We start from the raw sequence: 16,178 nt of genomic DNA, 5'->3' as shown, positions 1-16,178 counted from the left end.
TTCTCCCAAAAGGATTTTGGCTTTCTCAGGTAAGTTTTGGCAAACTCCAATCTGTCTTTTTTATGTTTCTGTGACAGCAGTGGGGTCCTCCTGGGTCTCCTACCATATTGTCCCTTCTCATTTAGATGGAAACATATAGTGTGAGCTGACACATTTGTGCCTGAAGGTCAGCTTGAATTTATCTGGAAGTTGATTGAGGTTTTTTACCCGCCATTCGAACTAACCTTCGTTGCAATCTTTGATCAATTTTTCTCTTTCGTCCACGTCCAGGGAGATTAGCTACAGTGTTATGGGCTGTAAACTTCTTGACAATGTTGTGCACAGTGGACACAGGAACATTAGATCTCTGGAGATGGACTTGTAACCTTGAGATTGTTCATGCTTCTCCACAATTTTTGTTCTCAAATCCTCAGACAATTTTTTGCTGCTCTTTCTCTTCTCCATGCTCAGTGTGGCACACAGAGACACACAACAGAATGGTTAAGTCAATTTTTAACCATTTTTAACTGGTTGCCAGTTTGATTTCTATATTGTCAGCACCTGTTAATTGCTACAGGTGAGTTTAATTACAAATTACAGGAGCATCACAAACTTGGAATGCAATTATTTCTTACAATTTTGAGAAGGTGCCAATAATTTTGTCCAGTACATTTTGGAGTTTTACGTGGAATGTGTCAGATTTGACTTTTCTCGAATTTTTTGTGTCATACCAATACAAACAAAAGAAATAAACATGAGAATGCCTAAACATTTGTAATTTCAACAATTTTCTGGGCAAAGTGGTGCATTATCTGACAGAAATGCAGGGGTGACAATATTTTTGGCCATGACTGTATTTATATATGTATACATGTATTTACACACAAAATATATACACATATAAACACATGCATACTGTACATATGCACACATATACAGACATATATATATATATATATATATATATATATATATATATATGCATTGGAGCCTTTTGCTGTCAAGTAGATGAAAACATGTAAAAACATATTCATATTTATGCAGTTTTTATATTTAATAAAGTGTTATACTGTGTATTTACTGTAAATATTTTGCATTCTAATCATTCAATCATCACCATTCTGTTCATAGCAGAATATGTTCTATGTATTTATAAATAGATATTTCTATATATGTCTGTATAAATCTATACCTCTATATTATCATCTAAATATATAGGTATAGATATATACTGTACCAAAATACCATCAGATATATGTAGAAATATATATTTATGAATATATAGAAAATTTTCTGGTACGTAAAGAACATTGGAATGTGAAATATTCATATTTTCATGTCAGGCTATCGCACTTGAGTATATGCATTAAGGTAAACCCGCGAGTGGGGTGTTTTTTCACTTTTTTTTTCTCCATTGATTTATTAATTTGCTTTGCCTAGCAGAAGTTAGTTTAAAGGTACATATTTATCTCAATCCAGTGGCCATTTTAATGTACTACTCATCACAGTTATCTTCAGAAGTCAAACATATTTGTACTATAATAAATAATAAATATGAGAGGAGATATGATTACTTTATATAAATATATTCATGTCCCATAAGCAGAGTTGGCGGAAGCTCCGTTTATTCAGAGTAAATTTTTTGTGACAAGAGGTTGCAATTTAAGGCTGGTGGAAAAGAGATTTTAGCCAGCAACGTAAATGTTTTTTTCACTGTAAGAGCAATCAAATTGTGGAACTTATTGCTTAAGGAGGTAGTGAATGTCAATATTTTAGATGCATTTAAAAATGGCTTAGATAGAGTTCTCGCTAGAAACAGAACAGGGATATGATTGCTTGTGTTAAATGGGTCACTTTTTTAATGAGATTTAAATTATGCTCAAATGGAGATTTTATTGTAATCTGGTAGGATCTGTATAGATTAAACTCAATGGACTTTTGTCTTCTTTCAATCTCATCTACTATATTACTATGTGTTAATATAAATTATTTAACAACAAAAAATAATTTGTCCTGTTTTTATACACTAATGCATTTTCAAATTATAATCCTTTATTACCTGCTACTATCTTGTTTAGCAGACTTCCAAAGCTATTCAGAATATATCCCTAATGATACATGCTCAGAACCATATTTGAACCAACAATTTACTACCATGTTTATTTTAAAGAATTGAAATTAACAAATGAAATATAATTTAATACTTCTTTCTAAACAAATATAAATCTTAATATTAGAATTTTGCAATTTAATTTTGGCTTTGAAGTTTTCAGAAAATTGTATTTAATGTATTTTATCATAACAATAAGGAATTGATTAAACATCACAATTTGTAATGCATTTTTGGTATTCACCAATATATAAATATATAAAAGCCACCAATAAAGATGAAAATGAGTTGGTTAACATGGTCTCTTATACCTTAAACAATGAATTGATTTGTGATCATGTGTCCTTTTGCAATCAGTTGCTGTACAAGACATTATTAATTCCTTATAGCCCTTTAGCCATGTTAGAAGAAGGAAAAAATAATTTTGCAATACTCATCAGTGATGTCAAATTAAGGGTGTGGGGCATATTTATCAAGCTGGCCTTCAGGCTCGCCGGAAACAGAAGTTATGAAACAGAGGTCTAGAGACTGCTGCTCCATAACCTGTCCATCTGCTCTGAGGCCGCGGACAGAAATCACCAGAAATCAACCTGATCGAATATAATCAGGTTGATTGACACCCCCTACTAGCGGGCTATTGATCGCAAATCTGCAGGGGGTGGCATTGCACTGCTGGTGCAATGATAAATGCTGAGAGCGTATGCTGTCGGCATTTATCGATGTGCAGCGGACATGATCAGCTATATCGGATCATGTCCGCTCGCACAATCATAAATATGCCCCTATGAGTTTAATTTTAAAAAAGGGCCCTTTTTCAGATTTTGAAAAATCTAAACTGAACCCACATTAATGATCAGAACGGAATCCTCCACACTTTTTAATTGTAAGAACAATATGTAGAGTGAACAGCAGGCCTCTTTCATTTTTCACATTTACAGAAAATTCTATCCTTTTCCCACCCTTTTACTACATTTATACTTTATTGTAGTCACACACTTAAGTAAAACATTAAGTATTCAGTTTTTTTCTGCTGGGAGACCTTTTACCCCTCCTCTGAACCCCCTTCAACAATTTATTCAATACCTAACATTTTAGGATCAGAAACACAGTGTAGAATTAAAGCAGGAGGAGTACCTTAATGGATGGATTAAAATAGTCTGGGGGTGGGTGTTTCCCTGTATCTTTTGGGATGAGCGTGCCCTAGGCATATTTCTCTACATTAGATTTTAGGAATCAGGATTAGGCTAAACACAGAGTCTCAGAGTGGGGAGTATCCTCATGGGTGGAGTTAGGCTGTCTGGAGGCGGGATTGGGTGTGACTGGGTATCATTGTGGGTCCAATGATACATTGAAACCCTAACTTTTTTTTTTACCAGAAGGTTAAGGGCAGAGTCTCAGACAATGGAGTGTCCTCATAGGCGAAGCTATGAAGTCTGGAGGTGGGGCTTGGTGTGGCTGTGTATCTTTGAGATGGGGGTGGGCAATCAAATATTTCTCCTATAGAAACAAGGGAATTTATATGGTAGGGAGAATACCAAATGATATATAATATATGAGAGGTTTGATAAAACTATGGATCTTTAAAATTGCTACATTAATACAGGGTCTTATTGCTGTAAACTATAATTCACCCCTGATATTCAGACTATTCACAGATGGGCTTCTTTCACATCTGATTAGAGGCCTTGATCAGCATGTGTTATTTGTGTTTATACAAGGCATTACAATGTGAATTGTAGTCATTTGTTACAGTAAGAGAATGACATATTGGGTTATATAAGGTGACTTTGCAAGCGTCTCCCATAGCACAATCTGTTGCACTCTGGATAATATATTAGTATCTCTCAATGTTGCAGTTATCGTTATGGATTCATATGACATGTTCTATCATAAATCGTATGCCACAGTATACCACTATTCCTTCATTTGGTAGCCTCTAGGGGTAATAATATCTCAATCACTCTAAACTATGTTATTTTTTTCAATTTCTGCTCTGCATGACCCCAATTTTGATTTTATAATAAGGCCAGACTAATTCGTGCTGAAAGCTTATGAGTTTTTCTTAAGCCCGGATAGAGGTTGAAATGTTTTGAGAGCTATTGTTCCGAATATCTGATCAGTTTAAATTGTCCTCAAAACCCATGGTCTTACGCCTGGACTCTGCACCTCTTGGTAAATTCAGACAGCCAAATTTAGAAATGAATTATGAAGGGGACATTAAATATTCTGTCCTCACTGCAATTATTGTTTTGAACTCTGATATAGATCACTGATTTGTTCAATGTGATAGATAGTAACAAAGAAAATTAAAAAGTTATTAAAAAAAGAAAATAAATGATTATACTGTAGCAAACCTCTCATGCAAATAAATATTGTATTTATCTTATTAATTAGAGCCAAGTACCTCTGCAATAGCTTCTTGTTTCTACTGCTAGTAAGAAATCTATCATTAAGGGGCAGGGAAATATTGTTTAGCAGCAATAACAAATATTTCTCTGGAGATGGATAATCTTAAATAAAATATCCTACAGAGTTATAATTACCATTGTAGTCTGTGCTAAGTATAATCCACTTCTTAGTAATTAAATATTTAAAAGGGTCTATTTTCCTCTTTAATTTCAACTGATTCATAAATCCTAAATAACTTATGCTAGCATTGCTTCTGCTTTTATTGGTTTGTGATTCTTTCATAAATGTTTTGATAAAATTGCCCACAGAGATGCATTATAAATATTAGTGAATTAATATTTATGCTACCTCTCTTATAATAATAATAATAATAATAATAATAAAAATAATCTATACTATACTCTCGTTTGTAACGTGTCTGTCGCCGTCGCCAGTTGCGCAAGCATCCTCAAAGGAATGTTGGCTGTGCAACGCAAGGCAGCCAAAAGAATCCACCTGGATGCAGCGTAGGCAAACCCGAAGTCTTAAAAAAAAAAAAACACACACACAACCGCTCACACGAAATATCGAAAAAACACGTAACCGCCCCCCCCAAGAAATAAATAAAAAAAACGTAACCACCCGCACAAAGTATAATAAAAAAAAACTACCCACCCGCACGAAGTATAACAAAAAAAAACCCTAACCTCCCGCACGAAGTATTAACAAACACCTAAACCACAAACCCCCACATCGCAAAATAATAAACAGCTAGATTACGAGTTTTGCGTTATGAGTGAAAAAGCATCATTATGCTTCATAACGATGCTTTTTCCCTAACGCCGCTATTACAAGACTTGTCAGAATAGGTGTACCGCACACCTTTTTGGCCGTCACGCAACGTCATTACCGCACTTTTAAAAAGGTCCTTTTTCAACGGGACTCCCATAGCACCGGTATTACGAGTTTTGCTGTGAGGTACAGCCTAAAATGATGAGATCTGTTCCGCCATCTTAAGTCAGTAGTTATGAGTTTTACGTTACAAAGCTGTAACTTAAAACTCATAACTAAACTGTTAAAAAGTACACTAACACCCGTAAACTACCTATTAACCCCTAAACCGAGGCCCTCCCGCATTGCAAACATTATAATAAATTTATTAACCCCTATTGTCGTTCCGGACATCGCCACCACTTAAAAAATATATTAACCCCTATACCGCCGCCCTCCCGCATCACAAACACTATTTAAAGATTATTAACCCCTAATCTGCCGTCCGCCCATACCGCCGCAATAATAAACCTATTAACGACTAAACCGCAAGCCCCCCCACAACGAAATATACTAAAATAAACTATTAACCCCTAAACCTCTGGCCTCCCACATCACTACATAAATATATTAACCCCTAAACCTAACCCTAACGTAACCCTAAGCCTATCCATAACCCTAACACCCCCTAACTTAAATATAATTAAAATAAATCTAAATTAAACTCGCAATTATTACCTAAATAATTCCTATTTAAAACTAAATACTTACCTATAAAATAAAACCTAAGCTAGCTACAAAATAAATAATAGTTACATTGTAGCTAGCTTAAATTTTATTTTTATTTTACAGGTAAATTTGTATTTATTTTAACTAGGTAGACTAGTTAGTAAATAGCTATTAACTATTTAATAACTACTTAGCTAAAATAAATACAAATTTACCTGTAAAATAAAATCTAACCTGCCACTAAAACTTAACATTACAATAAAATAAAATAAATTAAATTAATAAAATACAATTATCTAAATTACACAAAATAAAAAATGAAATGATCAAAAATAAAAACAAATTACTAATCTAATAGCCCTATCAAAATAAAAAGCCCTCCCCCCCAAAATAAAAAAACCCTAGCCTACACTAAACTACCAATGGCCCTTAAAAGGGTATTTTGTGGGGCATTTCCCCAAAGAAATCAGCTTTTACCTGTAAAAAAAGCAACCCTCCAACAGTAAAACCCACCACCCACACAACCAAACCCCCAAAACAAAATTCTATCTAAATAAACCTAAGCTAACCATTGCCCTGAAAAGGGAATTTGGATGGGCATACTCTTTTACATTGCCCACACCCTAAGCTAAAAATAAAACCCACCCAATAAACCCTTAAAAAAACATAACACTCGACGATCCACTTACTGTTTTTGAAGACCGGACATCCATCCTCATCCAGATGGCAGAAGTCTTCATCCAAGCGGACAGAAGTCTTTATCCAAGCGGGCAGAAGTCCTCATCAAAGCCGGCAAAAGTCTTCATCCAAGCAGACAGAAGTCTTCATCCAGATGGCATCTTCTATCTTCATCCATCTGGCTCAGAGCGGGTCCATCTTCAAGACATCCTGCGCGGAGCATCCTCTTCTTCCGGTGGTCGCAGAAGAATGAAGTTTCCCTTTAAGTGACGTCATCCAAGATGTTCGTCCCTTACATTCAGATTGACTGATAGAATTCTATCAGCCAATAGGAATTAAAGGGGAAAAAATTCTATTGGCTGTTGCAATCAGCCAATAGGATTGAGCTCACATTCTATTGGCTGATTGGAATAGCCAAAAGAATGTGAGCTCAATCCTATTGACTGATTGCAACAGCCAATAGGATGAACGCTCAATCCTATTGACTGATTGCAACAGCCAATAGGATTTTTTCCCCTTTAATTCCTATTGGCTGATAGAATTCTATCACCCAATCGGTATGTAAGGGACGCCATCTTGGATGACGTCACTTAAAGGGAAACTTTATTCTTCAGCAACCAGGGGGCGTCAGGTTAGGGGTTAATAACTGTAATGTAGGTGGCGGCGATATCGGGAGCGGCATATTAGGGGTTAATAAGTGTATTTAGGTGGCAACGATATCGGGAGCGGCAGATTAGGGGTTAATAGTTTTATTTAGGTGGTGGCGATGTTAGGGGCAGAGGATTAGGGGTTAATAACTGTAATGTAGGTGGTGGCAATGTTAGGGGCAGCATATTAGGCATGTTTAGACTGGGTTTTTATGTTAGGGTGTTAGGTTTAAACGCAACTTTTTCTTTCCCCATAGACATCAATGGGGCTGCGTTACGGAGCTTTTTTTTCCGCGATCGCAGGTGTTAGGCTTTTATTTTGCCAGCTCTCCTTATTGATGTATATGGGGAAATCGTGCACGAGCACGTCAAAACACTGCTTGTATTTGGGTGAGGTATGGAGCTCAACACCACCATATCGCCCACGCAAGCTGGGTGTTTAAAAACTTGTAATAGCAGCGCTATAGGGAGGTGAATTAACAACGCATTTGTGGCGCTCGTTAATTTCCTTATAGCGCTGAAAATTCGTAATCTATCTGAAAGTAATTAACCCCTAATCCACAAATAACATAATTAAAATATTAACACCTTAACCGCAAACCGCTCACATCGCAATAAACCTAATTAACCTATTAACCCCTAAACCGCCAAACCCCAACGTTGCAATAAACCTAATTAACATATTAACTCCTAAACCACCAATCCCCCCACAACACAAATTGGTTATAGTTGCTCCGGAGCTGACAGTGACCGGTCAAATATGGCGGCGTCCCAGGCAACCTCAGCTGCAGCACGAACCGCCGGAGCTGTCCGACCTCTGCTCAGCCGGGATCTGGGGGAGGCCAAGCGGCGTGCGCGGGAGCTGTACCGGGCTTGGTACCGGGAGGTGCCCAATACAGTCCATGTCTTCCAACTGGATATAAGCGTGAAGCAGGGGCGCAACAAGGTCCGGGAAATGTTCCAGAGGAGCGCTCATATTACAGACCCCAGAGTGATTGATATGCTTATTATTAAGGGCAAGATGGATTTGGAAGAAACAATCAAGGTGTGGAAGCAGAGGACACACATTATGCGTTACTTCCATGAGACAGAAACTCCGCGCCCCACAGATTTCCTCTCCAAGTTTTACTCTGGACAAGATCCTTAAGTGTACAAGTGCTGTGTGTTCTATATCCGGCTGCTAATAAACTTCTACTTTAAAAAAATAAAAAATAAAAAAATAAATAATTGTATGCAAGATTAAGGACTTGTGTCTGAAACGTTGCTATTTTTTTGTCTTGGCTCAATAAAGAAATTCATTCATTGAACTTGGTGGTGCGACTATCATCTTTTGCTATATTGACTGGGGGTATTGTGCAGTGCCCCCTTGTTTGCACACCTTGGATCCCAGGTGCTGGACTCTTGAAATTTTCACTAATTTAATTACTAAGCCCCCTAACCTAACACCCCCTGAATTAACCCCAATACTGTTACACGTAAAAAAAACTGACATTAAATTACAAAAAAATAATCTAAAATTAGAAAAAAATAAAAAACTCTAAATTTACAGAAAAAAATAAGCAAAATGATCAAAAATAAAAAAAAAACCTAATCCCTATGAAAATAAGAAAGCCCCCCAAAATAAAAACACCCCCTAAATTACCAATAGATCTCAAAAGGGCCTTTTGTAGGGCATTGCCCTAAGTTAAACAGCTCTTTTACATTTAAAAATTACTAACTCCCCCCTAACAGTAAAACCCCCCACCCACCAAACCCCCCAAAATAAAAAAAAACTAACACTAAAAAAACTTAAACTACCCATTGCCCCTAAAGGGGCATTTGTATGGGTATTGCCCTTAAAAGGGAATTCAGCTCTTTTACTGCTTTTCCAGCCCATTAAATCCCTAATCTTAAAAAAAAATAAAAAAAATCCTAACACTAAGCCCTAAATAGGTACTCACCGTTCCTGAAGTCCGGCGGAGAAGGTCTTCTTCCAGGCGGCTCCATCATCTTCTATCTTCATCCGGAGCGAAGGCTACATAGATCTACACTAGTCCGCCTATGACCCCTCTACCACAAGCCCACACTGATACAGACACATAGCTGCAGTCACACACAAGCCCACACTGATACAGACACATAGCTGCAGTCACACACAAGCCCACACTGATACAGACACATAGCTGCAGTCACACACAAGCCCACACTGATACAGACACATAGCTGCAGTCACACAAAAGCCAACACTGATACAGACACATAGCTGCAGTCACACACAAGCCCACACTGATACAGACACATAGCTGCAGTCACACACAAGCCCACACTGATACAGACACATAGCTGCAGTCACACACAAGCCCACACTGATACCGACACATAGCTGCAGTCACACACAAGCCCACACTGATACAGACACATAGCTGCAGTCACACACAAGCCCACACTGATACAGACACATAGCTGCAGTCACACACAAGCCCACACTGATACAGACACATAGCTGCAGTCACACACAAGCCCACACTGATACAGACACATAGCTGCAGTCACACACAAGCCCACACTGATACAGACACATAGCTGCAGTCACACACAAGCCCACACTGATACAGACACATAGCTGCAGTCACACACAAACCCACACTGATACAAACACATAGCTGCAGTCACACACAAGCCCACACTGATACAGACACATAGCTGCAGTCACACACAAGCCCACACTGATACAGACACATAGCTGCAGTCACACACAAGCCCACACTGATACAGACACATAGCTGCAGTCACACACAAGCCCACACTGATACAGACACATAGCTGCAGTCACACACAAGCCCACACTGATACAGACACATAGCTGTAGTCACACACAAGCCCACACTGATACAGACACATAGCTGCAGTCACACACAAGCCCACACTGATACAGACACATAGCTGCAGTCACACACAAGCCCACACTGATACAGACACATAGCTGCAGTCACACACAAGCCCACACTGATACAGACACATAGCTGCAGTCACACACAAACCCACACTGATACAGACACATAGCTGCAGTCACACACAAGCCCACACTGATACAGACACATAGCTGCAGTCACGCACAAGCCCACACTGATACAGACACATAGCTGCAGTCACACACAAGCCCACACTGATACAGACACATAGCTGCAGTCACACACAAGCCCACACTGATACAGACACATAGCTGCAGTCACACACAAGCCCACACTGATACAGACACATAGCTGCAGTTACACACAAGCCCACACTGATACAGACACATAGCTGCAGTCACACACAAGCCCACACTGATACAGACACATAGCTGCAGTCACACACAAGCCCACACTGATACAGACACATAGCTGCAGTCACACACAAGCCCACACTGATACAGACACATAGCTGCAGTCACACAAAAGCCAACACTTTTACACTCTTCTGCATGAAGTCCCACACAAGCCCACACTGATACACACACCCATCTGCAGTCACACACAAGCCCACACTGATACAGACACATAGCTGCAGTCACACACAAGCCCACACTGATACAGACACATAGCTGCAGTCACACACAAGCCCACACTGATACAGACACATAGCTGCAGTCACACAAAAGCCAACACTTTTACACTCTTCTGCATGAAGTCCCACACAAGCCCACACTGATACACACACCCATCTGCAGTCACACACAAGCCCACACAAATACACACACTCACACCTGCAGTCACACACAAACCCACACAAATATACACATACACCTACAGGCACACTCTGATGCAAACAAACCCACAGGCTCACACTAGTCTGTGATGCTGATACTAGCAAACTTACACTTAAATAGAAACAAACTCAGAAATGGATGTAAATGCTAACACCATGTACATATCATTTCTCTCTTGAATCCCTGAGTATCCTGATTGCTTCTTCATCTCTTTTTGAATGTTTTTCTTGAATGCACCAGGCTTTGTGTGGTTTATGTTAAATACATTGCTGTGAGGCATTTATCTTTTTGTGTGTATATGTCAAACTTTTATACCTTTGTGTTCCTTTGTTTTTCCTGTCATTCTACTTGTCTTACCATTTTCTTTTGTGCAGTCCCCTGTCTCCGGCTTATTTTATTTTTGCCTTTTATTCTAGCAGTGTGCCAACCTCCTTATGCTTTAGGGAGAGAACATAGGTGTCACTTCTCTTCAGGCCAGATACTTGTAGCGTTGCCGGCTTTGTCACTTTAGTTTTAACTGTGTAGAATGATATTACATAGTCTTCTGGCACAGTCTGCATAATCCATCAAACAAAAGTTCAGTGCTGGAGATGCAACAAAACTTTCTAGAAGATCACCAGTCCCAATTCTCTCAGCGTCTTCATAAAAGGGTGAAACGTGTCTTTCCATAATAATGAGTATCAGACCCACAGTACAGTAACCGGTGCACCAGTATTAGCGTTTACCTGATTATGCTGATTATTTATAGTTCCTACCAAATGCAAATATACTTGTTATTACTTCTTACACATTATTTGCATTGTGTAGTTGTACGTGTTTTTCTCTGCTGCATTTAAAGTAGGTCAACAGCTTTTTGTTTAACTGTATGTTCTTGTGCAGAAAATGATAAAACTTTTATGCTTATGGGGCTGGTGATATAAAACATTAGAGCGATGAGAGTTGTCTTTATTAAACAGTGAGCAATTGTCTCTAGGGATTAGTTATGCACAAACATGCATATCCTGTCAAAAGCTAGAGCAGCGCTTCACTGGCATGAGGGAATCTGTGTGATAGAATAAAAGTGAGGTATTTTTTATGGATAATTTGCATATTCTTACCCAGAGTCCTCTGTCCCAGTAGAAAACATTGACGGGGTAGGTTTCCTGTGGGAGAAACCTATACTACACTCACAGTGGAAGAAGTTTTTTTTTTCTCACCTTTTTACAGTCCATAAATTAAACTATAACTGGTGATCTATCTGTCTGTCTGTCTGTCTGTCTGCCTGCCTGTCTGCCTGTCTGTTAGTCTTCCTGACTGTTTATCTGTCATTCTGTTTGCATGTCTGTCTCTTAGTCTTCCTGTCTGTCTGTCTTCCTGATTGTCTGCTTGTCTGTCTGTATGTCTGCATGTATGACTGTCTTTCTGCCAGCATGACTGCCTGTCTGTCTTACTGACTGTTTATCTGTCATTCTGTTTGCATGTCTGTCTCTTAGTCTTCCTTCCTGTCTGTCTGTCTTCCTGATTGTCTGCTTGTCTGTCTGTATGTCTGCATGTATGACTGTCTCTCTGCCGGCATGACTGCCTGTCTGTCTTACTGACTGCATGTCTGTCCGTATGTCTGCCTGTCTGAAATATATAAAAATAAGAACACAGTTAACAAGCACACAGCATACACTTCCAGCAGATATATTCATAAAAGCAACACACTAAAACAGTGCAGATTACGCAGGCTGGGAATATTAGCAGCTCCCTAGCTAGCTGCCTCCCACATATCACTTTGTGAGAATAATTCTATTAAGCCACTTTGTCTTGATCCTACTCAGGATGGCTAAAAAGTTTTAAACAAACTCAAACCGTTTGTTAAAAATCCCCAAAAATGAGATTTTTATTAAAATACAAAAATGGAAAAAAATGAATTTGCAACACGTTTCCCGACGCTAATGCTGCTGCTTCCTTTCAGTATTTACCTGGGTGACTTTTTTGTAAGAGCTGGCCATGGTATTCACGCAATAAATCTATCAGTGGTAGCCCTGCAGAGGCGCCCTCTTGTTTTCTTTTATTCACAGAGGTTTATGAATTCCACCATATGGGGTTGAGAAGAGGAGCTGCCTGCACCATTCGCACGACTAACATACTGCTATATTATGAGTTCTGCGTTAGCCTAAGAAAGCAGTGTTAAGGGGTCCTAACGCTGATTTTTAACGCCCGCTGGTATTACGAGTATGGCAGGTACAGGTGTACAGCTCACTTTTCTTCTGCGACTTTTGGCTACCGCAAATCTCCTTACGTCAATTGCGTATCCTATCTTTTTAATGGGATTTGCCTAACGCTGGTATTACAAGTCTTGGAGAAAGTGAGCGGTACAGCCTCTACCTCCAAGACTCCTACCACATTTAAAAGTCAGTAGTTAAGAGTTTTATGAGCTAACGCCGGAACATAAAGCTCTTAACTACAGTGCTACAAAGTACACTAACACCCATAAACTACCTATGAACCCCTAAACCGACGGCCCCCACATCGCAAACACTATAATAAAATTATTTAACCCCTAATCTGCCGACCGGACATCGCCGCCACCTACATTATACCTATGAATCCCTAATCTGCTGCCCCTAACATCGCCGACACCTACATTATATTTATTAACCCCTAATCTGCCCCCCCAATGTCACGCCACCTACCTACACTTATTAACCCCTAATCTACCGTCATTTAAAGGAACCTTCATTCGTCGTTAGTCCGTCGGCCGAGGAGGATGTTCCACGTCGGAGGTCTTGAAGATGGAGCCGCAGATGGATGAAGACTTCTGCCGGATGGAGGACCTCTTCTGCCCCGCTTGAATGAAGACTTCTGCCTGATGGAGGACCACATCGCCCGGATTGGATGAAGAATTCGGCCCGGCTGGGTGAACACGGCTCAAGGTAGGGTGATCTTCAGGGGGTCAGTGTTAGGTTTTTTTAAGGGGGGGATCGGGTGGGTTTTAGAGTAGGGGTGTGTGGGTGGTAAGTTTTAATGTTGGGGGGGTCTTGTATTTTTTTTTACAGGTAAAAGAGCTGATTACTTTGGGGCAATGCCCCGCAAAAGGCCCTTTTAAGGGCTGGTAAAAGAGCTGATTACTTTTGTAATTTAGTATAGGGTAGGGAATTTTATTATTTTGGGGGGCTTTTTATTTTATTAGGGGGCTTAGATTAGGTGTAATTAGATTAAAATTCTTGTATATTTTTATTTTTTTTGTAATTTAGTGGGGGTTTTGTTTGTACTATAGTTTACTTTATTTAATTGTATTTTAGTTTAGATAATTGTAGTTAATTTATTTAATTAATTTATTGATAGTGTAGTGTTAGGTGTATTTGTAACTTAGGTTAGGATTTATTTTACAGGTAATTTTGTAATTATTTTAACTTGGTAGCTATTAAATAGTTAACTATTTAATAGCTATTGTACCTAGTTAAAATAAATACAAAGTTGCCTGTAAAATAAATATAAATCCTAAAATAGCTACAATGTAACTATGTTATATTGTAGCTATATTATGGTTTATTTTATAGGTATTTAGTTTTAAATACGAAGAATTTATTTAATTATAGTAATTTTATTTAGATTTCTTTAAATTATATTTAAGTTAGGGGGGTGTTAGGGTTAGACTTAGGTTTAGGGGTTAAAACTTTATTATAGTAGCGGCGACGTTGGGGGCGGGAGATTAGGGGTTAATAATTGTAGGTAGGTGGCGGCAACGTTGGGGGGGCAGATTAGGGGTTAATACAATTTATTATAGTGTTTGTGAGGCGGGATTGCAGCGGTTTAGGGGTTAATACATTTATTATAGTGGCGGCAATGTCCGGTCGGCAGATTAGGGGTTAATAAGTGTAGGTAGGTGGCGGCGACATTGGGGCGGAAGATTAGGGGTTAATAAATATAATATAGGTGTCGGTGATGTTAGGGGCAGCAGATTAGGGGTTCATAGGTATAATGTAGGTGGCGGCAGTGTTGGGGGCGGCAGATTAGAAGTTAATAAGTGTAAGGTTAGGGGTGTTTAGACTCGGGGGTTCATGTTAGGGTGTTAGGTGTAGACTTTTCCCTTAGGAAACAATGGGGCTGCGTTAGGAGCTGAACACTGCTTTTTTGCAGGTGTTAGTTGTTTTTTTTTAAGCCAGCTCAGTCCCATTGTTTCCTATGGGGAAATCATGCATGAGCCTGTTTTGCCAGCTTACCGCTACCGTAAGCAACGCTGGTATTACAGGTAGAAGTGGAGCTAAATTTGCTCAACGCTCACTTTTCTGAGGCTAATGCAGCCATTCAGAAAACTTGTAATACCAGCGTTGTTTAAAGTAAGCGCTGGAAAAAAAAGGTTTGTTAGCCCCGCAAGTTTTTACCGACAAAACTTGTAATCTAGGCGATAGACTATATTTTGAGTTATATATTTGTTCTCTATTGGACTTAAAAGGACAGTCAACACCAGAATTTTTGTTGTTTAAAAAAATAGATAATCCCTTTATTACCCACTAGGCGATAAGCCTGTCCAGAGGGCAGTCTATGTTTAAAAACTACAACCCCCAAGCTAGAGTTAAAAAAACAACAACTAAAAACTAAAAATTACAGAAAAAATAAACAAAGGTATCCAAAATAAAAAATTTAAACCTAAACTAATACCCCTATAAAAATAAAAAATCACCCCCTAAAATATAAACACCCTCTAATCTAATACTAAATTACCAATAGCCCTTAAATGGGCCTTTTGTAAGGCATTGCCCTAAGTTAAACAGCTCTTTTACCTCTAAAAAATACTAAATCCCCCCTAACAGTAAAAAACCTCCCACCCCCCAAGCCCCCAAAATAAAAAACTAACACTTAAAGAAACTAAACTACCCATTGCCCCTAAAGGGCCATTTGTATGTGCATTGCCCTTAAAAGGACATTCAGCTCTTTTTCTGCCCTTTTATGGGCAATCAGCTCTTTTTCAAGCCCAAAAAATCCCTAATCTAAAAAAAAAACACCCCAAAATTTAAAATAAAAAAGCCTAAACCAAAGCCCTAAATAGGTACTCACTGCTATCCTAAAGTGCGGCGGACAAGTTCTTCTTCCAGACGGATCCATCATGTTCTATCTTCATCCAGAGTAAAGGCGGCGCAGAGGTGCGGAGCTGTGTTCCCGAAGCCTGGATCCTCAGCGG

General features: G+C 38.9%; 1 protein-coding gene across 1 annotated transcript; it reads left to right on the top strand.

Annotated features, from left to right (window-relative positions):
- The first annotated feature begins 8,036 nt into the window (after positions 1–8,036).
- LOC128651490 (NADH dehydrogenase [ubiquinone] 1 alpha subcomplex subunit 6-like) lies at positions 8,037–8,520 on the top strand. Its single transcript, XM_053704527.1, has one exon. It carries the CDS (start codon positions 8,063–8,065, stop codon positions 8,447–8,449), a length of 387 nt encoding a protein of 128 aa, XP_053560502.1. The 5' UTR covers positions 8,037–8,062; the 3' UTR covers positions 8,450–8,520.
- The last annotated feature ends 7,658 nt before the right edge of the window (positions 8,521–16,178 follow it).

Source organism: Bombina bombina, chromosome 3 (assembly GCF_027579735.1).
Source record: "Bombina bombina isolate aBomBom1 chromosome 3, aBomBom1.pri, whole genome shotgun sequence".
Classification (NCBI taxonomy): Eukaryota; Metazoa; Chordata; class Amphibia; order Anura; family Bombinatoridae; genus Bombina; species Bombina bombina.
The sequence above is the reverse complement of the archived record's forward strand: the minus strand, read 5'-3'. Positions and strand labels throughout refer to the sequence as shown.

Excerpts from the sequence above, each read along its gene's own strand:
- LOC128651490 (XM_053704527.1), top strand. The coding sequence starts at position 8,063 with ATGGCGGCGTCCCAGGCAACCTCAGCTGCAGCACGAACCGCCGGAGCT.